Source organism: Scyliorhinus torazame, chromosome 16 (assembly GCF_047496885.1).
Source record: "Scyliorhinus torazame isolate Kashiwa2021f chromosome 16, sScyTor2.1, whole genome shotgun sequence".
NCBI classification, from domain to species: domain Eukaryota; kingdom Metazoa; phylum Chordata; class Chondrichthyes; order Carcharhiniformes; family Scyliorhinidae; genus Scyliorhinus; species Scyliorhinus torazame.
Window position 1 is genome coordinate 13,647,871 of NC_092722.1, and position 27,950 is coordinate 13,675,820.

Sequence of the window (27,950 nt, forward strand, 5' to 3'; positions counted from 1 at the left end):
GAACCTAACATCAGGAAAGGAGTAGCTGGACATGTATGAGCTGATCAAAGAGTCAGCATTGGTTTATCGAGGGTTATAGATGTCCTGGTATTGTTGAGTATTTTGAGGAAGATGAACGGTATGTTGTCGGTATGGACCATGGTGAGGCATTTAATAATGTAAAAGTTCTTCCTGTTTATTTCCTTTGTTCCCACTTATTTTATTGTGTGTGTGTGTTTGTGTGTGAAAAGGGTATTAGAAAGTCCGTTACATTTTCTGTCCAGTTAATTATAATACTGTCCATAATAAAAGGTTACTTGTGATATAGTTACAAACCTGGTGGCTGCAGTTTATTGGGCTCAATCAATTGACCGCACACTAGCCCAGGGTGTCGTGACAATATGGTCCCGCGCAAGCTTATAACATTGGTTGGTAATTGACTGCGTGGCAAAATAATTGATTCTGATCGACAGGATGTAAGGTGTGGTTCCCCCCCCCCTGTTTCCCACTCCCCAGAGAGTTCTACTGGGACATTGTTTTTTCCACCATATATCACAGTGACTTGGATGAAGGAATAGAGAGTTGTTTATCAAACGTTGCAGATGCAGTGGTTCAAGAAGGCAGCGTATAACTCCACCTTCTCCAGGGCAGTTAGGGCTGGTCAATAAATGCTGGCCTCGCCAGCGATACCCACATCCCATGAAAGTGTTCTTAGAAAAAAAAACTTGTTTGGCAGTTCAGTAAAGTTTTGTGAATGGGAACCAGAACTAAAGCAGCAGAGTGTGTTGAGACACAAGACGCAGGAGCAGAAATAGAGGGCGGGATTCTCCCAACGGGCGGCTAAGTGCCGACGGCGGAGTAAAAACGGGAGTTTTTTACTCCGGCGTCGGCACCCGTTCCGGGACCCCATTCTGCGGCCCACAGGGGGCTAGGACGGCGCTGGAGCGGCCTCCGCCGCCCCAGCTGCCGATCCCGGCGTCGCGGGGTCCGCACATGCGCAGTTGGGACGTCGCCAACGAACGCATGCGCAGTGGCCTTCTTCCCTGCAGCGGCCCCGACGCCAAATGGCGCAGGGCTACAGGAGCCTCCGCGGAGGAAAGGAGACCGGGGGGCAGAGAGGCTGGCCCGCCGATCGGTGGGCTCGATTGCGGGCCAGGCCACTACGGAGGACCCCCCCCCCCCAGGGTCAGAAACCCACTCACCCCGCACAGGCCGCCCCCGGATCCTTCAACGCCGATGTCCCGCCGGCTCAGAGGATGTTAGAACGGCGCCAGCGGGACTCGGCTTTTGGTTGACTGCCGCTCGGCCCATCCGGCGCCGGCCCAGGCCGTAGAGTCGGCGCATACCCCGCCTGGCGCCATGCCGGCGCTGATGGCGCCGAGTCTCCGCACTGCAAAGAATTGCGTCCCAGCGTCGGGGCGGCATGGCGCAATTCGTGTGGCGCGCACCGATTCTCCGACCCGGCGGGTGGTCGGAGAATTCTGCCCAGGATGTTCACGTGACGGGCAAGCAGGAGGGACAAAGGTCCCAGGGCAAGCTCAGGCCAAAACCAAACTGTAAATGAACACTTGTAAATACGTGTTTTGGCCATATTGGGGAATGTAAAATATGGATGCCGGCTAAGCGGGAGCGGGGCTTAGCCATAGTTGTACTGAAGATACTCGCTTGTGAGTATATGTGTTGATTTTTGTCGCGGTTGTGTACTTTAAAAATTGTTGGATGTAAAATATGAAAAATCAATAAAAACATTTTAAAAGAAAGGAATAGGCCGTTCGGCCCTTCCAGTCTACTCCACCATTCAATAAAGCTACGGCAGGTAAACCGGGAAAGTGTGAAGTCGTACATTTTGAATCTGAAAAGATAAATAGTTTCTTTTTCTATTCTTTCATGGGATGTGGCCGTTGCTGGCTGGGCCGGCATTTATTGACCTTGACCTGAGTGGCTCGCTGGGTAATTTCAGAGGGCCTTTGAGAGTCAACCACATTGCTGTGAATCTGGAGCCCCAGAGACCAGACAGGGATGGCAGATTCTCTTCCCAAAAGGACATCCAGAAGGGTTTTTACAACAATGCTTATCAAAAGACGTTTAATTCCAGAATGTTATGGAATTTTTCCATAGAATTTACAGTGCAGAAGGAGGCCATTCGGCCCATCGAGTCTGCACCGGCTCTTGGAAAGAGCGCCCTACCCAAGGTCCACACCTCCACCCTATCCCCATAACCCAGTAACCCCACCCAACACTAAGGGCAATTTTGGACACTAAGGGCAATTTATCATGGCCAATCCACCTAACCTGCACATCTTTGGACTGTGGGAGGAATCCGGAGCACCCGGAGGAAACCCATGCACACACAGGGAGGATGTGCAGACTCCGCACAGACAGTGACCCAAGCCGGAATCGAACCTGGGACCCTGGAGCTGTGAAGCAATTGTGCTAACCACCATGCTACCGTGCTGCCCGAATTCAAATTACACCATCTGCCAGGATAGGATTCGAACCCACAGCATTACCCTGGGCCTCTGGATTACTAGCCCAGTAAAAATACCACTATACCATCGCGTCCACGCTGCACGGTTCTGAAGATGCAAGCACCAAACCTCAGTAAGGATGCACTGGCCTTGGAATGGGTGCAGCACCGATTCACAGAACGATACCTGGGTTTAAAGGATCAAACAATGAGGCCAAATTGGCGTAACCTGGCTGATGTTACCTTGAATTTAACAGGTTGAGGAATCAGCTAATTAAGGTATTTGAAATGATGAAAGTATTTGCCAGGAAGGATATGAAGAAACAATCTATTCTGGTGTAGGAATCCAGTGAAAAGTCTTAGAATCAGAGATTTGCCTTTTTGATATTGGATTCAGGAAGCACCTATTCTCACAAAGTGGACGGCGTAAATATGGAACTTGACCCACTAAAAGCTTTTGGATGCTGGGTCAGTTGAAAATTTCAGGGCTCAGATGCATAGATTAATGCTGGGCCAGGGAGGCAAGGATGTGGAACATGTACTGTGGATGGTGTTGAGGGACTAACCCTCCACAATTTAACATAATAGAGGGACTGAATGGTCTATTCCTGTTGTTTCTGTGTTGTTGGACATGCAGTTCAAACAGTGTTTGACCCTTGTTTATTTGCCTCCTTGTACAATATCAGGTCTGCGGCTCAGATGGCATTACCTACGCCAACGAGTGCCAGCTTAAATCTATTATGTGCCGCCAGGGTACAGCAATCGCAATTGCGCACCAGGGGCCTTGTCAAGGTAAGGAAGTTGATCAAGCACGGTGCAATGTTTTAATTTGGAAGGGACAAGCAGTGGGGGATCAGGAGAAAGATTATGGAGAGTTACCTGAAACCCCCTGTGTTGTGTTTGCTGGCAAAATGGATTCGGATGAAGCTCGCAGAGTTAAAAAGGTAGTTTGTGTCCTTTTTAAAAAAAGCTCACTGAACTGTTTGCATGGCGAGAGAGCCCTGTTTACATGACATCCAAGTACATGGCGAAAGCTTTCTGAAAGAAACCCATTGAAAAGTGGTGGTACCTGGTTAATGATTTGCTCCAAAGTTGACTTGCTGCCAATTTGAAAAGACTTTTACATGAGGTCGCTCACTCAGTTTGGTTCCCAGGAGATCGGAAATTGTGAGCTGGCACCAGCCTAATGAAATTTGGGGTGCTAACACTGCATCATGCACCTGACCAGGTAAATATCAGCAGTTGGGACTCTGATCGGCTGTACAGAAATCAAAGTAAAAATAGGTCGCCTAAGACACACTTGGTATACAGAAGGTCCCTGTGTTCTCCAGTTGCCAGCATCAATTCATTCTGAGTATTGTATCCAGCGTTCATGTCCAATTTCAGATACCCGATGGAACAGCGAGACAGAAGAATGTTTTCTCACGTGAGTGTGCTATGTGAAGCCCAGGCTTGCAGTGAGCATCTGGACTTCAAGTCAATGATGAGCGGCCCATGTTTGACTAGGGGCAGGGCCAGCCTAGGGTGTGATGCAGTGGCCAAATGTGGAAACAGTCTCTGGAGCGAACTCTGGATAAAACACATGGATAAACTCTGAATGATGTACCCGCTGAGGGAGCTATTCTTGAAGGGAGGGCGGTTGAGGAAGTCAACGCTACTATGTTGAAATCCTGACAGCAACAAGCGGCCACTTTGAATGTGATGCCTGCCAGGAATGCAACATGGGTGAATATACCCTTGGGAATAGGATTTTGCAAGAATCAAACTATTGATTATTGATACATTTCCAGCATTACAATAGGGCAATCCTTTCATAGAATTTACAGTGCTGAAGGAGGCCATTCGGCCCATCAAGTCTGCACCGGCCCTTGGAAAGTGCACCCTTCCCAAACCCACACCTCCACCTTATCCCCGTAACCCCAATTTTCCTTTGACTATTACACAGTGACCTGAAACATGTCAACAAATTGTGTCAAACGTATGACCATTGTTTCCAACAAATACAAATGGGCATAAGCTGAATCTTAAAGCTACCCCGCCCCCAACAAAAAACCTTTTACATATGGCATATATTAAAAAATAACCACACCGCTGAATTATCGTAAAGGTTACAATCTAATGGAGTTCACGGCATGTTGTAAATAGCTCTGGTACTTGTATTTTATGTTTATTTTCTGCTATCCTTCCTCACTCCCTGAAGGGGTGGACTCGTGTTTCGTTGGTGCCAGCATCACGGCTGTAGCTCTGTCCTTTTGCCCGCGGACCTTGAGGCCGTTCGAGGCACCACCAAGCTCCGCCCCAACTGAAAGCTGTAAACTCAGCCAAGACCAAAGGGTAGAACTCTGGATCTTCCTTATTTGCATGGCTCAGTACCTTTGATGGGCAGTTCATCTACTGAATCAGCGAGTGGGGAAGTTGCCATTGAGTAAGTTCTGGTTGCACATACCACACAGCATTTGGGAATCGCTGTGCTGTGCTAATGAGCAATTGTACCGATGAATTATTGCATGCCACCATTTTATTCAGTTTTCTCTTGGAAGTATTTTTAAAGCCAGTGTTTCACTGATTATTGCACAGCTATTCTCCTCCAGATAATGTGAAGTCCACAATTATCTGCGGCAGTTGCTCTGAGAGCCACCATTGTTTTTTAAAATAAATTTGGTGTACCCAGTTATGTTTTTTCCAATTAAGGGGGCAATTTAGCGTGGCCAATCCACCGACCTTGCACATCTTTGGGATGTGGGGGCAAAACCCACACAAACACGGGGAGAATGTGCAAACTCCACACGGACCGAGAGCCACCATTGTTGAAGTGCTCAGTAAATAGTGCATGAGACGGTAAAAATGCACTGTGAGTTCCACTAACTGTTTTCCCTTCAGTGTCTGTGAATTAATATGCTGTCATTTCCTCCCTTACCCTCTGAGAACTGCAGTAGAAATAAATCATGTGTGCAGCTGCTAACAATGGAATTAAGAATGGAAAGCAAATTGTGAGGCCAACATGTGTCCAGGTTTGGAAAACATGCCAAACCGTGACAGCAGAAGTTCACCTGCTTTGCGACAGTCACCAGGAGTGTAAGATTCACATTCTTGAACCTGGACCCAGTGCAGATATACGACATAGAACATACAGTGCAGAAGGAGGCCATTCGGCCCATCGAGTCTGCACCGACCCACCCAAGCCCTCACTTCCACCCTATCCCCATAACCCAATAACCCCTCCTAACCTTTTTGGACACCAAGGGCAATTTAGCATGACCAATCCACATAACCTGCATGTCTTTTGGACTGTGGGAGGAAACCGGAGCACCCGGAGGAAACCCACGCAGACACGGGGAGCACGTGCAGACTCCACACAGACAGTGACCCAGTGAGGAATCGAACCTGGGACCCTGGCGCTGTGAAGCCACAGTGCTATCCACTTGTGCTACCATGCTGCCCCTATATATGTATAGTATGTCTATGTATGTATGTCTATGTATCGGTTGCATTACTTCACAGCTCCAATGTCCCAGGTTCGATTCCCGGCTTGGATGACTGTCTGTGCAGAGTCTGTACGTTCTCCCCGTGTGTGCGTGGGTTTCTCCGGGTGTTCCGGTTTCCTCCCACAGTCCAAAGATGTGCAGGTTAGGCGGATTGGCAATGCTAAATTGCCCTTAGTGTCCAAAAAAAAAGGTTGGGTTAGGTGAAGTTACATGGATAGGCTGGTATGGAGATAGGGTGGAGGTTTGGGTTTAGGTAGGGAGCTCTTTCCAAGGGCTGGTGCAGACTCGATGGGCCTTCTGCACTGTAAATTCTATGATTCTATGAAATGGCAACAGCTCTCTCACATATACTGCAGCTCTGGATTTTACAAATGTCTACAGCCATCTCATGGAAGATCTTGGCTGTTGTTATGTGATGACAAGGCTGGGAATGACAATCTTGAGTTACATGCCCATAAAGGCCACTCTTGTGGAAAAATATTTATTGTCATGGCTGACGGGAAGTGGAAGAGATGTTTGTGCGAACTATAATATATAGCTACTCTCCCTCTTTTTTACTCGCCCTGAAAACCAATGTGTGCTGAATTTAAACACCTCGGGCAGGATTCTGTAATAACGGGGCTATGTCTGCACGCCGGCATGAAAACCGGCGCCAACGGCCCCCGAAAGTGAGGAATTCTCACCTTTTTAGGGTGCTAGGTTGCCGCCGGAGTGGTCCTCACAGCTCCAGCCGGCGGGGAACGGCCCACGCGAGTCTGCGCATGCGCGGAACAGCTAGCATATTTCCGCGCTTGCGCAGAACGGCTGGTGTATTTCCACGCATGCGCAGGGGTTCCCTTCTCCGTGCCGGCCGCCGGGCAATATGGCGGATCCCTACAGGGGCTCGGCACGGAGTAATGTAAGCCCCCACGGTACTGCCCCGATCCCGCTGGCGACCGAAGATCAGCGCCGGGGAATAGGGAAGCCGGAGTCGGAGCGGCGGGGCGTGATTGTCACGCCTCCTCGGGGATTCTCCGACCCGCCGCCGGGTCAGAGAATCCCGGCCCTCATGTTTTTGGACCTTTGTTATCTAAAATTTGGCAGGTCAAATGTCCATTGGGAAACTTCAAATCTTGCATTTCAAGCGTTCCTAAACTGCTTGCTGTGATTGTCACGTTTGTATAAAAGCAGTCATCTGTTGAGATCAACAGCAAGTAAAATAATGGATGCTTTGTTGAGACTCACGCGTACCCATTCACTGTTCCAGGGGGCCTTTTCAAGAACTAATGACTTTGTCTCTTGTGTGTAAGCCCAAAATGACTTGAGACCATCTGCTTTGCTGCAGTTAACCTTAACCATCTTGCCTTTCATGAAAATTGCATTGAATGTTCAGTTCCAAAGAGTTCAAGTTCGAATGATGCAAAATGATTTAGTTAGATTTACTTGCATGCCTGTTAAAATTACGATGTTGATCCGTGTGTGTACGTAGCTTAAAATGTTCTGTTCATTTATAGGTTTCCAGAATTGAGGATCCACTCCTTAAAGCCTGCTGTTACCTATATTTGTTTTGATGTTATGCTTTCCTCAACATACTTTCATTTACTTCTGTAACTCTTTGGAAAAATCTCACCTCTTCATACAGGAACTCCACTGAGACCATCCGTTCCTCCTACCGCCCCCTCTCTTCAGACAACCAAAGGGTCGAAGGTGTCCCCGTCGACAGTCACGTCTTCGACAAGGGAAGAAATCATTCCGACAGAACGGGTTGAAAAGAAGGAATCTGAAATTCTTGGAGCCGCGTTCACCCCTAGATCCACAGCATGGCCTGCACATACCACAAGATCACACATCCGGGCCAAGTCATTCATGATAACCAGGCGACCTTTTGTCACTGCCTATCCTCCTACCACTCCCCAGCCTCCAACATCAGTCATTCCATCTGAGCCCCCTGATCTGTCAGGCAGTGGGGATTTCAGCGGGGATACAGATCTTGAAGCAAGTGGTGATCTAGAAGCTAGTGGAGGAGAGCCGATGGGTAATGTGAATTGTTTCTGCTTGGTGAAATAGTCCATGGGGATGCATGAGAGCGCTTGTTTCTTTTGGGGTGTTGCGCAGAACGCTGAATTAGAACAACGGTGGTTTAGGATTATTGGAATCAATACCTAGGCGTAACCTTTGAAGCCAATCTCTTAACCTTTCACCGTCCCTCCCAAAGAGAGGTTAATGTTGGTGGCCCAAAATCTAGATTGCAGGAGGAAAAACCAGCGCCATCTTCGCGAGAGTCTTAACTTTAGATGGTGTTGGTGTTGAGTCATGTGGCACTGCTCGAAGAGTTAATGAGAACCACCATTAAAACTGAAGAGCCCTTCAGCAGTTTAGGTGGATTAACCAATGAGCAGCTCACTGGGTGAAATTAAATAAAATATGGTTGATCCAATTTAGAATCGTAATTGTCGCCCAAATCTTTGAACTCAAAGGTCTGTCACGTGTAATGCTTTGTGTGTAAAGGCTTACAACTGCTAATTGCAGTTGAAATCTATTGCAATAATTTTATAGCCTGTCAAAAGACTGAGGTACAAACAACGATGGACAGATAAAGATCTTCTGCTCCATCCAGCCTCTCTCATACCATTTGTGATACCTTATTCATCACAGTATAGATACTCCTTACCCCGCCCAATATCAATGCCCCTCTGAGAGCCGAAAGAACAGATGAAAAGGTAAAAAGGTTCCTCTGTGACCTCCTTATTGCAGGGAAGCGTAAAATAATTGCTCAGCAAACTGATATTTGCCCCATCCATCAAAATAGCAGACATAGAGGATCCCGAAATGGGCATCATCATTGTGCACTGTCCTTTATTTAACACAAAGCCATATTTTACCTAGCATAGCCAGAATATTAACCTCGTGGATCAGCACAAATTCAAACGTCAAACATAGCACCTGCAGAACACAGGCTCCTCTCCATACAGTAGTGCTGCCTAAAATGCTCGCGCTGCCCCCAGAGTTCGAAAAGCAGAGTCACTGGGCACGTGCTGAATTGGAGCCTTTCAAGGAGGCTGGTTGCCTGGAGGAAATCAGCTGTTCCCATTGAAAGTAAAGCTCACCATTCGGATCTCCCAGCGACCATGTGGTCATACGTGTGAGACCTCTGCCCCTCTTGCAGCCGAACTTGGCCATTAGTTGTTTGCAGTGAGCAAGCTCAAAGTGTAAAATTGGAATACAAAGGCAGTGCAAGAATTATTTTAGTACTTTTATTTCAAGTAACTCTGTTAAGTTGAGTGTACATTAAAAACCTTTGCTGTAAATAAAGGTGCAGAGTAGCTTTCATTAGGTACAATATTTATCAAAGCAGACAGATGCAACTAAATAATTCATGCCTTACATTGGGTTTATCTGGCGAGTCTCCGCTGCATACATATTCTTTATTTGCACCAAGAGGATTTATATAAAACATAATTTAACAATGTTCTGAATATTAAATAAGTGCCAACCCTACTGAGTTGATGTGTGTGGTTCCCAGTGACCTCATGACATCGTGGAAGGTTTTTGGTTGTCAAGACAACATATTTTCTGTGATGTGTCATTCACGAGCACGAGATAAAGGTTCACTCCCCTTGTCCGTTTAAACCCAATTTTTATAAAGCGCCCAAAGGTTAGAGTCTAAAATTGTGAAATCGCTCGATCAAAATGCTTCATCGCAAAACCCTAGAGCAGAGAAGGAACCATTTGGCTCTCGTGCTGATTTGTTCGAGATTCTGTTACCCGTTGCTTTCATGGGATCAAACCACCTTTTTTAATGTGTTAGCGGAGAAAGTAATTTTATATTATTTGTGTCAAATATTCACGTGCTAATATCGATTTCACTGCCCAAGTGCTGTGAAAGAATGGATTAATATAGATTATGGTTTAGACATGTAAGAATGATTCCAGTTTGTCATATTTTTGGTGTTAATATGTAGACAGCATAATTTGTTCAGTGTACAACGATGTTAAAATAGTCGTCTCCACAGTTGTTTTGTGGCTCTGTCAGATCTTTTTAAAAATAAATTTAGAGTACCCAATTCTTTTTCCAATTAAGGGGCAATTTAGCACGGCCAATTCACCTACCCTGCACATCTTTGGGTTTGTGGGGGTGAGACTCACTCCACACGGACAGTGACCCGGGGCTGGGATCGAACCCGGATCTACGGCGCCGTGAGGCATCAGTGCTAACTACTGCGCCACCGTGCCGGCCTGGGACTGTCAAATATAATGGCCTTTAATTATTGAGTTTAGAAGCTCAAGTAAAGCATTTAAAGATGCCTTGGACAGCTTTTAATTTTTAGAGTTCAGTGTGCAGCTGACCTAAGTTATAGCTCGGTATTTGTCATCTGTAGGTTCCAATGAGTCCTTAATAGTTGTTCCAACGCCTGTCCCAGTTGAAAGGTCATCGTGCGATAACACCGAGTTTGGCTGTTGTCCTGATGGAAAAACGGCATCTGTGGATGGTGAGGGAAGCAACTGTCTACGTAAGTACCTCGATGAACACAAGAGCCACATTTGGCTGAGATCACTAACAATTTTCCAGAGACAGGTGGCTCTGCAGTTTTTGTCAGAATGCCAGGTGTTGGGTGAACTGGATTATTTGGGGGCAGTGTTCTGAGTGTAAGCTCACGTTACCTGATCCACATCAGTGCATATTGATAAGGCGCAGACTGCCTTCACGTGCACATAAACATTTAGCCTTCATTGTCTTAAAAACAACGTGGTGCAGAAATTCCACCTGCAGAGGTTGTGGCAATTTAACACAGGCACCTGATGGATCCATGGGGTGCAATTTACTCTTGTTTTTACTGCACTGGTTAATGAAGTTACATTTTTGTCTGCAGTATCGGAGTGCAGTTTGTTAACCCACTTAGTGTTAAAATAGTAGAGCCAGTGGCAATATTCTAGCACAATGATAACAGAAATGCAGCAGAAATAAAATCCCCTAGTGCTTCTTTTTCATTTTTTAAATGAGAATATTTCAACATTTTTTTTGATTGTGAACCGACAATTCATTTTCTTTCCAAGTGCCTACATGTAGTCAGCCTAAGCAGGTTGGCCGTGACTTCACAGGAATTCTGAAAATACATTCAGTGAGAGCATTGCGGTAGTAAATGCGTCTTCGTAATTTGCAAATTATAGATTTTGAATTCATTGCAGACGAATGTGTTGGAAATTCTTTCTCTCCATAAACCTCCAATCAAGAACTTAAGTAAATGATGGCATTTCAAATAATAGAAGGAATTGAATCAATCAGCGATGTATTCATTCCTGCATGAAAGTGCAGAGTCTGAATGTCACTGATGCAAAGTGTGTTTTAATTTCTATTGAGAAGCTACTGCTCTATAAATCTAATTTCTTTATTCATTTCCTGCTGGTTTAAACCTGCCTCTGCTCTAACAACTCTTTCTCTTTGTCTGCTTAACTTCTTGCCAACCTCAATAGTTTGGAGCTGTGGAGCAAATCTTGTGGTAAAATCTGGTATTTATGGCATTGCGTTATGAACCAAATTCACATGTACACCTATTCCAAGCTTCCTCTGAACTACTAATTCAAAGAATATGTCATCCTACTAACCCTAAGACTGGCACTACCAACCACCATTCACTGTTCTATCAGCCAGTGATACAGCTTTGTTTATTGCTGCTGACAGGGGCATTGATTAATGCCAGGTTTCCCACTGTGATTTTGCTTTCAATAGCTACTAAGGTATTCCAAGGAGTGCTCGTTTTGGAAGAGGTCGAGGGTCAAGAACTTTTTTACATTCCGGAGATGGATGATCCTAAGTCGGAACTGTTTGGTGAAACGGCCAGAAGTATTGAGAGTGCTGTAAGTGATAGTTGGCAACTGATGAATTATGCTCTTGTCTCCCGAAGTAGGCCAAGGATGTTGGCGGATACTGTTAATTAACCAAATCCGTTCCCAGAAATTAAAAGTGAAACTTGCTAACTTTTTGGTGCGGATCAGCTTCTGAAGCTGGATCGCTAACATGTCGATGGATCTTGTTTCTGATTTATTTGTTGTGCATTGTAATGTATGGGCCCAGAGCCCGCTTTCTTCATTCTCGATGAAGAATGGATTGAGTATTGCTGCTGCAGAGCATTGCGGTTAATCCCCGCTTTCATCAGCAGCCTCTGGGAACCGCTTTTTCATCCCTGGGTGACATTCACCTTCATTCAGCCTCCCACTGCTGTTACCCTTTTTATTTAGCGAAGTACGTTTTGCATGTCATTTTGTGGATAGGGAGCATATACTGCAAATGCTTTTCGGTTAAAGCAATAAAGCAAATTTAAATCAAACTTGGTTTATGGCAGCAATGGAGTTTCAAAGAACATTACAGCACAGGAACAGGCCTTTCGGCCCTCCAAGCCTGCGACCTGCATGGTACCTGCCTAAACTAAAACCGTATGCAATTACAGAGTCCGTATCCTTCCATTCCCACCCTATTCATATATTTAGAATCATAGAATTTACAGTGCAGAAGGAGGCCATTCAGCCCATCGAGTCTGCACCGGCCCTTGGAAAGAGCACCCTACCTAAGCCCACACCTTCACCCTATCCCAACACCTCCACCCTATTCCCGTAATCCCACCTAACCTTCTTTGGACACCAGGGCAATTTAAAATGGCCAATCCACCTAACATGCACATCTTTGGGTAATATTTCTTTTGTAGCCTCTGACACTAGCAGATAAGATGTTGAACAGAAAATTTACAATAAAAGCATGTTGAGATGAACCATTAATTAGAATAAATCCATCAAGCATTGGATGAAGTTTAAATTGCTTCTTCATAGATAAAGAGAATTCATTAAAATTACTATTTTGGATGCAACATCTATACTTCCCCAATTTGTCTAGATGCCGTTAAATGCCGCTATCATACCTGCTCCCACAACCGCCCCTTCCCATTCCAATGAGCCCATTAGGAACCCTCCGTTACAGGCATTTGCTAATATTACTCTTCGCTTAATCTTGCAAACAGCTTGAGAATTTGGAAGTTGCTTTGCCCTCAGGTTTTCCCTTCTGTCTGTATCGGTTGCGCCCGTCACATTTTGAAAGCCCTCCTAAAATTGGGCACTCAGTCAGTCATTCTATGTGTTGGAGTGAGTGGTAAGGACACCAGCAAAGAGGTCACCCATCCACACAATTCTGGTTGAGAACCACACACAACGCAATTATTTCTGAATAGGCATTGACTAGTCGTGTTGTTTAGAGCCGGGTTAAGGTTGTTGCTAACGTCTGATTGTTTAACCATGTGCCACACAATCGCAACTCCATCCAGCTGGAAGAGCTCTTGGGGAACTCGAACGTGAAGAGAGATTTTAAGAGTGTCCGAGTACGTGGTCTGGGTGCAAGCAAATCTGTGCGTGCCACCGTTGAAGTCCACTTTGACCCAAGTAAGTACAATATGGACCAACCTATCGCAAGGAATGAGCAAAAAAGGTCAACCAGACTGTTCATGTTCCAAGGTGTTTTTTTAGTTGCAGAATCTTCTCGTGTCAATATTATGTTTTCCAATTTTTCCAGGCACAATCTACACTTCCCGTGATGTACAAAAGGCTTTACTTCAGCAAGTAAGACTCTCCAAGAAGAAATCTATTATTGTGAAGAAGCCAGAACAGGACAATATCAAAATCGTGGACTTTGGTAAGGTGTTTTCCATTCTCTTTCCCATGACCACCTGCTCAGATTTCTGTTCATTCTTACGCTGCTCGAGGCCTCTCTGGGTGAGAGTCCCACTAGTCCTTCATGTCTGGGCTGACACATTGAGCATCAGTGGGCTTTTTAGCATTGTGGAACAGCTGAACTTACTTGGCAACCCACACACATCAGTGCAAAGCAGCCAGAAGTCTTGGCCAGACTGTCCCATAACGCCATCGTAACTCTGACTAAATAACACAGGCCAGAACCTAAACCAGAGACCTTCGTAGTCTATAAAACTCCTGGTAACGATTAGTAACTTTTTTCTGAGTTGTATAAATGTACCTTCTTTACCAGCCTATAAATGGAGTGATTATCCATTTTTAAATATCAGCGCTTGTTAATGAACGGCATCTTCTGCCAAGTGTTCTGAACCATACCGTGCTGTACTGTGGAGAAATATAACTTGCTGGAATGTTAATATTTGTACCCTCCAGGGAAGGCTAGCATCTCTCACAGCGTGTTCTGGGTAACACAACCTCATCATAATCAACTCAGCTCTGCAGATGTTCCTTTTTTTAAAAAAAAAGAAAGGTACACCTCCGCAGAGTTTTGGCTGACAACTGGAACAGCTGTTTTATTTGCTACGCTTCTCCGGAAAGTTCCACGCAGCATGTGATAAAATGCAGTGAGGTTATGCTCGTCAAGCTGAAGTTAATGAAAGAGTACCACTATCACCCTCTGGTGGCAGGAAGGTAAATAGACCAAGGTTCTCGGTACCTAATTAAGTAAAGTCTCAGACCAGCTGTCCAGCCAACCGAGCTAAACCGGCCTCAGTACATTCAGGCTGTGGGACAGTCTACGTGGCAGAGCATTGGGTTTTGTGAACGTGCCCTGTGAAGTCTTAAAGCAAAAGTAAGGTCAGAGGCCCACTTCGAAGAAAAGACATTGATGGTTTTGCACTCCACTTGCTGTTGCTGTACTGATCCCTGTTTCGAGCCCAGGAATCTACGGACAGGATTTTCCCGCTGGCTGGATCTTTTGGGGCCACTGAAGGTGACTCCCGCTCCCCTCCCCCGCCCCGCGGCTGTATCCCCAGTGGCAGGACAGGCGAGCCACACAAAACGGCGTAGACAATGGAAAGCATGCCATGGGGGAATGGGGTGCATAAAAATCCCTAATGCCGGGAATTAGGGATGGAATCCTGAACTGTGGTGCCATCCGCCATTTTTTAATTCCTCCCCCCACCACCCCCCGCCCCCGGTTTCGACATGGCCAAAAGCATGGATGTTCAACCCATTGAATTTACAGTACGGGAACAGGCCAGTTAATTCTGGGAGACTTTCCTGTTTATGTTCCCGACGGACTTCTGCTCAATCTATTTATTTCATCTCTCCCATCAATATAATGCCATTAAACAGGAAATTAGGGGCGCATGGGATAAAGGAACATCTGTGATTATGGGTGATTTTAATCCGCAGATAGATTGGGCAAATCAGGATTAGCCACAATACCATGGAGGAGGAATTCCTAGACTGCATAAGGGATGGTGTTTTGGACCAATACGTTGAGGATCCAACAAGAGAGCATAATAATGATCTTTATTAGTGTCACAAGTAGGCTTACATTAACACTGCAATGAGCTTACTGTGAAAGGCCCCTAGTCACCACATTCCAGCGCCTGTTCGGGTACAATTTAAAAAATATATAAATTTAGATTACCCAATTCATTTTTTCCAATTAAGGAGCAATTTAGCGTGTCCAATCCACCTACCCTGCACATTTTTGGGTTGTGGGGGCGAAACCCACACAAACACGGGGAGAATGTGCAAACTCCACACGGATAGTGACCCACGCAGTGGGGATCGAACCTGGGACCTCAGCACCATGAGGCAGCAATGCTAACCACTGTGCCACCGTGCTGCCCCTGTTCGGGTACACTGAGGGAGAATTCAGAATGTCCAATTCACCTAACAAGCACGGCTTTCAGGACTTGTGGGAGGAAACCAGAGCACCCGGAGGAAACCCACGCAGACACGGGGAGAATGTGCATACTCCACACGGACAGTGACCCAGAGCCGGGATTGAACCTGGGACCTCGGCGCCGTCAGGCAGCAATGCTAGCCACAGTGCCACCGTGCTGCTCCTGTTTGGGTACACTGAGGGAGAATTCAGACTGTCCAATTCACCTAACAAGCACGTCTTTCAGGACTTGTGGGAGGAAACCGGAGCACTCGGAGAAAACTCACGCAGACACGGGGAGAACGTGCAGACTCCGCACAGACAGTCACCCAAGCCGGGAATCGAACCTGGGACCCAGGTGCTGTGAAGCAACTGTGCTAACCACTGTGCTACTGTGCTGCCCATCCTAGACTGGGTAATGTGTAATAAGAATGGAATCATTGGCAATATAGTTGCGCGAGACCCCTTGGGGATGAGCGACCATAATATGCGAGCATTTGCCATCAAGCTGGAGAGAGAAGTAGTTGATTTTGAGACTAGGTTCCTGAATCTTAATGAAGGAAATTACGATGGTATGAGGCATAAGTTGGCTTCGATTGAGTGGGGAACATTACTTAAAGGAATGACAGTGGATAGGCAGTGGCAAACATTCAAGGAGCGCATGGAGGAACTGCAACAATTCCTCTCTGGCACAAAAGTAAAATTGGAAAGTTGGCCAATCCATGGCTTACAAGGGAAATTAGAGATAGTATTCGATCCAAGGAAGAAGCATACAAATTGGCCAGGAAAAACAACAGGTCTGAGGATTGAGAGCAGTTTTTAATTCAACCAAGAAAGACCAAGGTATCGAATGGTGAAATAGAGCACGAGAGTAAGCTTGCAAGGAACATAAAAACTGTCTGTAAAAGTTTCTAATGGAACATGAATAGAAAAAGATTGGTGAAGACAAATGTTAGGTCCCTTACAGTCAGACACAGGGAAATGTATGATAGGGGAAAAGAAATGGCTGAGCAACTAAACACATACTTTGGTTCTGTCTTCACAAATCAGGTACCATAAATGTTGGGAAATGCAGGGTTTAGTGAGAGGGAGGAACTGAAGGCGATCAATGTTAGTAGAGCAATGATATTGGAGAAATTGGTGGGATTGGAGGCTGATAAATCCCCAGGGCCTGATAATCTACATCCCAGAGTACTTAAGGAAGTGGCTCTAGAAATAGTAGATGCATTGGTGGTCATCTTCCAGGATTCTAAAGACTCTGGAACAGTTCCTGCAGATTGGAGGTTGGTAATATAACTCCACCATTTAAAAAGGGAGGTAGAGAGAAAACTGGGCATTATAGACCAGTAAGCCTGACGCAGTAGTGGGTAAAATTCTGGACTCCATTATCGAATATTTTACAGCAGAGTACTTAGAAAACAGTGGCAGGATCGGACAGAGTCGGCATGGATTTATGAAGGCGAAATCATGCTTGATAAATCTACTGGAATTCTTCAAGGATGCAACTAGTTGAGTTGACGAGGGGGGGCCAGTGGATGTGGTATATTTGGCCATTAAGAAGGCTTTTTACAAAGTTTCGCATAAAAGATTAGCATGTAAAATTAAAGCGCATGGTATTAGGGGCAGTGTATTGAGGTGGATAGAAAACTAGTTGGCAGACCGGAAATAAAGAGTAGGAGTGGACGGGCCTTTTTCAAATTGGCAGGCAGTGACCAGTGGGGTACCGTAGGGATCGGTGCTAGGGCCCCAGCTGTTCAGAACATATGTTAATGATTTAGATGAGGGAACTAAATGTAATATCTCCAAATTTGCAGATGGCACCAAGTTGGGTGGGAGGGTGAGCTGTGAGGAGGATGCAGAGATCCTTCAGTGTGATTTGGACACATTGAGTGAGTGGGCAAATGTGTGGCAGGCAAAGTATAATTTGGAGAATGTGAGGTTATCCACTTTGGTAGCAAAAGCGAGAAGGCAGACCATTATCTGAATGGCCATAAATTAGGAGAGGGGAATGTGCACCGAGATTTGGGAGTCCTCCTGCACCTGTAACTGAAGGTAAACATGTAGGTACAGCAGGCAGTAAAGAAGGCAAATGGTATATTGGCCTTCATAGCGAGAGGATTCTCGTACAGGAGCAGGGATGTCTTGCTGTGATTATGCAGGGCCTTGGTGAGGCCACACCTGGAATATTGTGTGCAGTTTTGGTCTCCTTATCTGAGGAAGGGCGTTCTTGCTATGCAGGGAATGCAGTGAATGTTTACCAGGCTGATTCCTGGGACGGTGGGACTGACGTATTACAAGAGATTGAATCGGTTAGGATTGTATTTGCTGGAGGTCAGAACAATGAGGGGGATCTCCCAGGAAAACATTCTAACAGGACTAGACAGGGTAGATGCAGGAAGGACGTTCCCGATGGTGGATGTGTCCAGAAACAGTGGTCACAGTCCAAAGACAATTAAGGGCAGAGATGAGGAGAAATGCCTTTACACAGAGAATGGTGAGCCTGTGGAATTCGTTACCAAGCAGCTGAGGCTAAAACATTGCATGTTTTCAAGAAGCAGTTAGATACAGCACTTAGAGGGTGGCACAGTGGTTAACACTTCTGCCTCCCGGCCCTGGGTCCGTGTGGAATTTGCACATTCACCCCATGTCTGTGTGGGTCTCACCCCCATAACCCAAAGATGTGCAGGGTAGGTGGATTGGCCACGCTAAATTGCCCCTTAATTGGAAAAAAAAAAGTAAAATTAAAGAAACAATATAGCACTTAGGACGAAGGGGATCAAAGGATAGGGGGGAAAAGCGGGATTTGGCTGGTCTGGACTTTCAGGTCTGGAATTATCCATGCAAATCCTTTTTGCTCTTTCCCCAGTGCTTCTCTGTGTAATGTGGAATCTAGAATTGCCCACAGTGCACTCTGAGTGTGGTCTCACCACAGCAGTCACTGGAACTGAATGTAAGACACTATGTAAAAGGTCAGCCAATCCCATTTCACCCGTTTGGCACCATCGCCCAAGATTATTTTCGGCCCCCAACTACATTTAAACGCTTTTCAATTCTGCCCCTCCAGCAATGCAACCCAGTGTTTTGTTTGAACTTGGGCTTGCTTCATCCTTCAGTCTTTCGGGTACATGGAGCATTGCAACCTTTATGTGCTATGGGTTTTTAACACTTTTAACAGCAGCAGATACGTTGGTTGGCCGGAATTAGACGTCGTCCACTAATTCGCGAGCCTGCATGGGTAGGTCAGAGGCCCTAAACTGTTTTTCAATGATAGGCAGGTCGAAAAGAAGCCCTTTGTCGGCTTATCCTGATATTTGAGGCCTTGGCAACTGGTGAGGGAGAGAGAAGTGGTTCTGCGTTATGACTTGCAGAGTCTTCCCGTACATTAGCTGTGATTTATGTTCATAGCTTGTAGTGGATGTTAGGTTCATTGCTTAACCTTTAAACCATCCAAATGATCTGGGGGAGGAGGGGACGTTTCTTAAATCTTGTTTTTCCCTTAAAACTGAGGGGCTAATAACCTTCACATTGACGTTATTACCCCATCTTCCAGTTGCCTTTTGTATTCCGTGGAATGATAATGGGTCTTCCCTTTGTAGTGAGGGTGAGTGTCTTTATTTTTCCTGGACGGTGTGTATAACTCAAAGACAAATGTAGAATGCGGCTGTGAAGTGGAAGTTCTGGAAATTAAATCACCCAGATAGCATTATGTGGATCTGAAATGTAGGTGAAAAATATATTTTTCAATTTAAAAAGTACCTTACTGTGTGGATACAATTATTTTTTGTTTTGACAGAGTGATGTACAAATGGAGGTTGTTATAATTAACATTTGACAGATTTATGTAAATGTAACTCATCAAAATGTTTTACATTCTGTTGCCATACATTATGGGACAGGTGGTTTAATTTAGTTTGTATGTGGGTTTTCTTATCTGATTTTTGTTGTAGATTTGGCACCAATGTTGTTCACAACCACCAGCACAACCACAGCAGCCACAACAATTCCGGTAACCACGGCGTCCACGCTGGTCACCTTCCCCCTGACAATTACCAGGCGGCCCCTCTCTACCACCAGACGGCCGAAACCCCACCAACCGGCCAAGGCGCTTTCCACCACTGCAACCACAACAAAGGCAGCCACAACCAGGAGGCCCCATATCCCCAAGGAAATTCATGACAAACTGCCAGGTGTCTACTACCCCAAGCCATGTGATGTCCATCCTTGCCTCCATGGAGGTACCTGTGAAGATGATGGGAAGGATTACACTTGCAGTTGTCCGGCTGGAAGGGGAGGAGCTGTTTGTGAGCAAAGTAAGAAATGCGAGCGTGACAACGAGGTCTTTTTATTTTCTAAGTAATCAGTTGCAGGATGTGACTCCCCGTTGCTTCCCCCTGCCCCTCCCCCAGACTTGTTCTCTCCAATTTTTTGTTTCCCCTGATGATGTTGGCTCTTAACGGGTGTAAAGTTTAAACGGCCCTACGGTCTTCTGCACAACTGGCCATTACACATCTCGGAGCTTTGTGAGTGAATGTTGGCAGGAGGTTAGACTGAAGGACATCAAATCTGATTCCATCTTCACCTAATGTTCAGAATAGCCATCTCCAGTAGAGATCACTGCATAAGAAGTCAGAGTGGCGATAATAGCCATTCCCCACCCCCCATGCATCCAACCTTCCTGAGCCCAGAGAGGTATGTGGCCATTTGCAGTATCTGACCGTTGCCATTGCAGTCATCAAACTCTCTTAGTGTAGACCAATGATTGAACCTGGAACCTTGCTGATATCCATGCAGCAAGAACGTACTCCTGGCTCTTAAACCTTTCCCTGGGCAAAATGAACATGGAGGTGTCTTTTTTTCCGAGGCCAGCATAGTTCTGTGATAGTCTTCTGGAGGTGGTCTATCCAGTATTCCACCCATCCCACCCCTAATGCCACCCTCCTTTATTTAAAAATATTGTTATTAAAGTTTTTCAATTTTACCAAATAATACGAAAAATTTACATGTTTACAATTCCCCAAATACAGCATTCAAAAAAAAAATACTGAATACAATATAACGCCGCACAGCATATCTCTCCCTTCCCAACCCCACTCCTCCCCTCACCCCAGGAACTGACACTGATTAGGTTCTTAAAACATGCAATGAAAGGTTGCTACCTCCGTTAGAATCCCTTGACCAATCCCCAGGTGTAGATCCTCCATTAGGTTCCCTAACCTAGCCGAGGCGTTGGATAGGGCTGGAGAACTTCGCCCCAGCAGAGTACGCCTTCGGGCAATCAACGCGGCAAAGGCGCAAACGTTCGCTTCCGCATCCGGCGCCCTGAAGATGGAAACAAGACAGGGCTCTCATTCGACTTTCAGAATAGACGACATGGTGTCCAGGAAGGAGACCCAAAAACTCACCAGTTTGGGACAAGACCAGACCATGTGTGCGTGATTGGCCGGGTCCCCGGATCATCACTCACACCTATCGTCCACCTCCGGGGGCGGGGGGAAACGCTCATCTTTGCCCTGGATTGGTTTGCCCTAAATATTACCTTGAGCTGGATCAGGCCCAGCCTCCACACCACCCTTCTTGTGAGAAAGTGACAAAACCTCTGCACGCCACCACCAAAATCAGGGGCCCAACCTGTAGCAGCTCTGCCGTGGACCTGCAGTGAACCTATTCTGCGCGGCAATATGTCAGAGCCTAATCCAGCTCGTATTGTGCATATTTGCTCAAAGTTCATAAGATGGAGCCAATTCTTCATGTCAATGTTGTTATTCTTTTGACGGAAACTGGAGGACATAGAAGTCAAGAGCCTAACCAGAGTCCTTGACCAAGTTATGATATTAAGTGAATAATATACACCGTTGTTAGCATTGTAAGTCATAAACTATATTAATTTCATAGAATCACTGCTGTGCCATATCTTTGAGAAAGATATTTAGTTTGTCCCAGTTCCCCACTCTTTCCCCATAAGCTCTCACATTTTTCCTTCACATGTAATGGTGCCCTTTACATTTTCTTTTGCAATTTGGACATCCAAATAGCTGAATAATTGTTCATGTTTTGGATAATCTGCGTTTGAATTATGCCATGTTGTCATTTTCCATACCTGTTAGAGATGGCGACATAGAATTTTTACAGAGCAGAAGGAGGACATTTGGCCCATCCCTAAATGAGCATCATGACTTAGTGCCATCCCCCCTGCCTTTTCCCCGTCCCCCTACACATTCCTGACCCTGAGATGAGCTCCCGACCACAATTTGCGATGTAACTAAAGTCTATCTATTTCCACCTCCGTAACTTTGCCCAATTTCACCCTTAGTCTCTGTTCATCTGTTGCTGAAATTCTTATTCACAGCGTTGTCACCTCGTCTTGTCCATTCCAGTGCACTCCTAGCTGCTTCGCCCACATTCTCCCTACATTTTAGATTATCCAAAATTCGGCTGCCCATGTCCTAACTCACACCAGTTCCTGTTCACCTATCGCCCCGGTGCTCGGTGGCCTTAATTGACTCCTGGTCAAGCAACGTTTTGATTTTAAAAACCTCTTCCTTGGTTGCAAATGCTTTCAAGGTCTCACTCCACCATTCCTTCACATGTCACTGGACCAGTAACCCAGAGGCTCAGGCTAATGTATCCGGAGGTAAGGGTTCAAACCCCACCAGGGCAGCTTGTGGAATTTAAATTCAATCAATAATCTGAAATTGAAAACATTGTCACAGTAATGGTGACCATGAAACCATTCTTAATTGTCTCATTCACTAACACCTTCCCTTTGGGAAAGGAAATCTACTGGCCTACATGTGACTCCAGACCCACAATGGTCGGCTGTTACCTGCCCTCTGAAATGGCATGGCAAGCCAAGGGAAATTAGGGATAGGCAACGAATGCTGATGTTGCCAGCGATGCCCAATGATTTTGTATATTGGCCTTGTAGTGCGTAAATTACATCACCTTTCATTTTATCATCTCTGCTCCTGGTTTCAGGCACGTTAAGGGCATAAGCAATAAAGTGGCTTATCCAATTGCAAAGTACTCTGCAGTTACGGAAGGAGTCATTAACGCGGTGTCCATAAGACTCAAATATACAGCCAACTGTTACATATAATTCTTAAAGGTTTCTTGAAATGTGAAAGAGTCACTTCAAAAAGATTATAAGCTGCCTGCCACTACCTTATTTTAAAAAGGGAAGTACCAAAGTGAAATTATAAAATTTGTCTTCCTTTCTATAAATTATTACTGGTTTGGGAGGCGGTGGTGTAGACTAATTGATCCACGAACCCAGGATAAGATCTAGGGACCTGGCTTCAAATGCCATCATGGCAGATGGTGAAATTTGAATTCTATAATGATCTGGAATTGAAAGTTTGATGATGACCATGAACCATTGTAGATTGTCGTAAAAACCCATCTGGTTCACTGATGCCCTTGAGGGAAGGAAATCTGCCGTCCTTACCCGGTCTGGCCTACATGTGACTCCAGTCCCACAGCAATGTGGTTGACTCTCAAATGCTCTGAAATGGAGGGTAGTTAGGGATGGGCAATAAATGCTGGCCCAGCCAACGAGACTCGCACATCCCATAAATGAATTTAAAAAAAATAAATGTGTTAATCTTTCGGCCATTTCCGCTGGCGGAATCTTCCGTTCCTCTGCAGGTTCCCGGTGGTGGAGGGTGCGACTATGGAGAAACGAGTGGCAGGACAGGAGGCACCACAAAATATGCCGGGGGCTGGGGCGGGGAGGGGGTGTTTGAAACACCCGCTCATTGTTTTTGTCTGAAATATAACTTATTTGGTGAATCAAGTTATCAAATGTCATTTCAACAAGGTGTCTTGTTCAGAAATCACAGTCGGTGCTAATACCTAAAACTCTGCTAAGATCTATTTCATTTTGTACAGCAATTGTATACCATTTACCCGAGTTTGGGGGCAAGTCTTACCTCGCATTTAAGACTATGAAGGCTTACTACACGGTACGTATCAGTCTAGAATTCCGTGCCTCCGACCTGGATGGCCTACTGGTGTATAATGGACAGAAGAAAGGCAAAGACTTCATCTCTCTCGCCCTTGTAAAGGGCCATGTGGAGCTCAGGTAAAATGTGCATTTCTGTTAAAAGAAGCTAATTGTTTTGCCATGGTCGAATTAATATTCTGTACTTTTGATCATTTTAGAATAATGTAAAATGTAAAGTGAGCAGATCATTGTTTCCAATGTAGATCATCTCCATTATGAAAATAAATATACAGTTATAACCATAGACATTACATACATGTATCTCCCAATGTAAACTATTGTGTAGTCCCTAATTTAGACTTTCAAGGAGGAATGAATTAAATGTTATCTTCATCGGTGTAAATGTTACATTTGATATATTATATTACCTGTACCAGTAACATTCTGCAGATAACTACTACCATGGCCGCAAGAAATCAGATCCTAACTATTTCAGATTATATAATCATGTCAGTGGGTAATAATTGTTTTTAATAATCTACCAAATGGAAGTAGAGCCCAAAACATCTGGGTTGTTTAAAATGCAGCTGGATGATATTGATGGGAGATTTAACGCAGTTATTGCAGCACCACAGTGGTTAGCACTGCTGCCTCACAACGCAGGGACCCAGATTAGATTCCAGCCTCGGGTGACTGTCCGTGCGGAGTCTGCACGTTCTCCCTGGGTATCCTCCGGGTGCTCCGGTTTCCTCCCACAGTCCAAAGATGTGCAGGTTAGGTGAATTGACATATTAAATTGCCCCTTAGTGTCCAACGGTTAGGTGGGGATATTGGGCTGGGGAGATGGGGCAAGGGGGTGGGCCTAGGTAGGGTGCTCTTTCAGAGGGTCGGTATATACTCAGTGGGCCAAGTGGTCTTCTGCACTCTCGGGATTGTATGATTCTATTTGGAGGAGTCTCAATGGGCCAGATAGTCTTCTCTCACCTTTGACTTTCCTTGTGTTCCTACATGGACATACGTACCCCATTAATATTCAATCCCTTTTGTAACCAGGCACGCACCCACCCCTCTTCTTAGCCTGTTCCAGATATCTCCTGCTCATGGGTATGGAAGGGGACCGTTTCAAATTTTTATTTGTGTCTGCAAATGCTGCAATTTAAGTTAAACAACCTGCCAGAATTCATTTCACCAATGCCTTTCAGCATTTTAGAAACTTGAACATGACCCAGAACAATTTTCCCTTCAGTTAGAACAACCTTAACTCAGTTAGCTTGTACTCTTCGCAGGGCTACAGAATTCTATTTACTTCTTCCCCTCCGTGTAGTCATGTATAGCCTTAGGGAAAACAAAATTAGGTCAAAGCATGTACACGAAACCTCTCTGCCTCACTCTGCACCTTTAACAACATCCTCAAAACCAATCTTTTTGTTCAAGGTATCGGTCATTGTTCCCAACCTCTCCCTTCGAACTCAGCATTCATCTTCCCAATAATTGCTTGTGGAGTGCGCTTGCAAATTGTTACTCTCTTGTTCTTGACTGTTACATTTCTGAGATCTGCGTAAGTAATGGAGTTTGTCAATCATAAGTAGATTTTATTAACAAGCTAAGGGAAATTGATCTCAAGTTGGAAGTTGTTGCAACACATAAACCACAATAATAAAGAACATCGCTTTCAGAGACCTTGAGAGAAAGACAGTGCTTGAATAGTTGAGAAGCTGGTTGATGCTGAGTATTCAACCTGTTCCCAATTGTTGCCGTAGTCAATTTGTTTCTTTCTCAATCCCTGCAGGTTCAACACTGGCTCTGGAACTGGCATCATCATCAGTAAAAGGCGTCTAGGACCTGGGAAATGGCACCAAGTGGTTGTGAATCGTAACCGACGCAGTGGAATGCTGTCAGTGGACAGTGAACCACACGTGATTGGGGAAAGTCCTGCTGGAACAGACGGGCTAAATCTCGACACAGATCTGTTCCTTGGAGGAGCGCCGGAGGATGAAATGGCACTGTAAATGTTCTTTACTTTCCCTGGGTGGCGTAATTTCTATTTTGATAATTTGATTGGCTGTTTTCAGTCTTGCGCCTGCTTTCTGCCCTCACAATTGCAGAAGCATTTGACTATCCGATAAGACAATCTGAGGCTGTGTCTTCCCTCTGAAGGGGGATGTAAATCCAGTGCGTGACTTCAGCAAAAATCAATGACAGGCATCCTGGCCAGAACCTGAGGCGTCATTCTCCGACCCCCCCAGCGGGTCGGAGAATGGCCGTTGGCCGCCGTGAATCCCGCCCCCGCCGGTTGCCGAAGTCTCCGGTATCGGATATTCGGCGGGGGTGGGAATCGGGCTGCGCCGGTTGGCGGCCCCCCCGCTCGATTCTCCGGCCCGGATGGGCCGAAGTCCCGCCAATAAATTGCCTGTCCCGCCGGCGTAAATTAGAGTACCTATTTACCGGCGGGACAAGGCGGCGTGGGCGGGCTCCGGGGTCCTGGGGGGGGGCGCGGGGCGACATATCAGTTACTACACTTCGAAAGAACAGCGTGGCATGTAAGCTTGTGTTACTGGGTATAACTACAGTTGACATTACAAATTGTGGGTGGGATTCTCCCAGCCCCGCGCCAGGCCGGAGAATCCTCGCAACCGCGCCACGCCACCCCGATGCCGGCACGCGATTCTCCGTGGAGCGGAGAATTGGCTTGGCGCGGCGCTGGTCGCGGGCCGCTCTACGCGCCCGGGCCGCCGATTCTCCGGCCCGGATGGGCTGAGCGGCCGCTCTAAAAAGGCAGAGTCTCGCCGGCGCCGTCCACACCTGGTCGCTGCCGGCGGGAACTCTGCGCGAAGGGTCGGGGGGGCTGCCTGTGAGGGCGAGGGGGGGGTGGTGGTGCTCCGACCCCAGGGGTGGCCTCCGATGGGGCCTGGCCCGCGATCGGGGCCCACCGATCGGCGGGCCGGCCTCTCGCACCCAGGGCCTATTTTCTTACGCGCCGGCCCCTGAACTCCCGCGCCATGTTGCGTCGGGGCCGGCGCGTTGAGGGAGGCCACCGTGAACCGCTCCAGCGCCGTGCTGGCCCCCTGTCGGGGCCAGAATCGGTACTCACAGTGCCCGTTCTCGATGGCGTTTCCGACGGCGTGGACACTCTGCCGCCGAATGGGAGAATCCCGCCCAAGATCTCTGATATTGTTTGCTACCTCAATCTCAGGACATGTTCTGCAAATGCACCTGTGCTGGTTGCCCAGGCAATACCGGACTTAGGGTAGATGCAGGTTTTGGGTGACGCAGACTTCATCAGTGGTGGATTGACTTCAGCTTATCCTTTTTACGCAGAGAGTAGTGGGCGCCTGGAACTCGCTGCCGGAGGAGGTGGTGGAGGGAGTGACGTTTAAGGGGCAACTTGACAAATACATGAATAGGATGGGAATAGAGGGATACGGACCCAGGAAGTGTAGAAGATTTTAGTTTAGATGGGCAGCATGGTCGGTGCAGGCTTGGAGGGCCGAAGGGCCTGATCCTATGCTGTACTTTTAATTGTTCTTTGTTCAGAACCCCTTCTTCTTTTTCGAGTCAGCGCTAAGAGCTGTAAGCGTTCAATGAGTATCCATTGGTGAGATGGCTTAATGTTTAGTGATGGGGTCATGCTCCATCCAGGAGAGGGAAGAAGAGATGTCAGAGAGTCAGTGTTCAGCCTCTGCTCGGTCAAGGTTGGTGCGCCAGGCAACAAGAGTGCCACCCTGGTCAGCAGCTTTCGATTGGACCTGAGAGAGCATTATGTCTTAAGTTCAGAGGGAGATGGGTTAGAATGAGAAAAGGGAGGTGATGTCACATGGGTATCTCTCAATGGAACGATCTGGACAGGTCAGGAGGCCGGAGGGAGGGTTGCAGCTGGAAGCAGAATCCTAAAGTTGGGAGAAAGGAACATCTTTATGGGAGGAAGACAACTGGCTGAAGAAGTGGGCACAGAACCAATGGGGACAGAGGAACAGCTCAGTGCTGTGAAATTCTTTCTGATGTGGATGTAAAGGGATAAAGGTGACCCCTTTCCTGATGGGTCAGGGTCAGGGAGGGAAAAGGCAGAGGGGATAGTGAAAGCACGGCACGAGGTTGTGACATTATGCAGAATGTCTAGTATATAAAGGGTTAATGTAATATCAAAATTGACCACTAGATGGAGCTGGGTACCGACCTATAAAAAGGACTGACTCTCTGGCTTCTGGGAGTGTGTAGGAGAGCGTGGGAAAGCGTGCAGGAGAGAGCAGAGTACAGTTTAAGACAGAGTGCATGAGACAAGTATTAGTATAGCGTAGTTTAATAGATTATTGCTTGGTATGGGATTAAATGGTCAAGTTGCACATTAAGTAGTGTACTAAATGTTAGCTTTGTTATTGAACTTAGCTTGTGTGGTCTTTGTGTACACATCCTGAGTATACGAAACACAAAGAACACCACAGAGGTGAGATTCGAAGAAGGGAGGGGGAG

At 46.3% G+C, this 27,950-nt stretch overlaps 1 protein-coding gene across 6 annotated transcripts in view; it reads left to right on the plus strand.

Moving 5' to 3' along the window:
- The window catches only part of agrn (agrin), a 538,795-nt gene that overhangs the window by 452,882 nt on the left and 57,963 nt on the right, over positions 1 to 27,950 (plus strand). For all 6 annotated transcript variants that reach the window (XM_072477973.1, XM_072477974.1, XM_072477975.1 and 3 more), the window contains 9 exons: positions 3,133 to 3,238; positions 7,553 to 7,945; positions 10,290 to 10,421; positions 11,639 to 11,766; positions 13,221 to 13,335; positions 13,466 to 13,585; positions 19,489 to 19,851; positions 23,429 to 23,621; positions 25,273 to 25,488. In XM_072477973.1, coding sequence (XP_072334074.1) covers positions 3,133 to 3,238; positions 7,553 to 7,945; positions 10,290 to 10,421; positions 11,639 to 11,766; positions 13,221 to 13,335; positions 13,466 to 13,585; positions 19,489 to 19,851; positions 23,429 to 23,621; positions 25,273 to 25,488 — 1,766 coding nt within the window. The remainder of the gene's footprint in view (positions 1 to 3,132; positions 3,239 to 7,552; positions 7,946 to 10,289; positions 10,422 to 11,638; positions 11,767 to 13,220; positions 13,336 to 13,465; positions 13,586 to 19,488; positions 19,852 to 23,428; positions 23,622 to 25,272; positions 25,489 to 27,950) is intronic.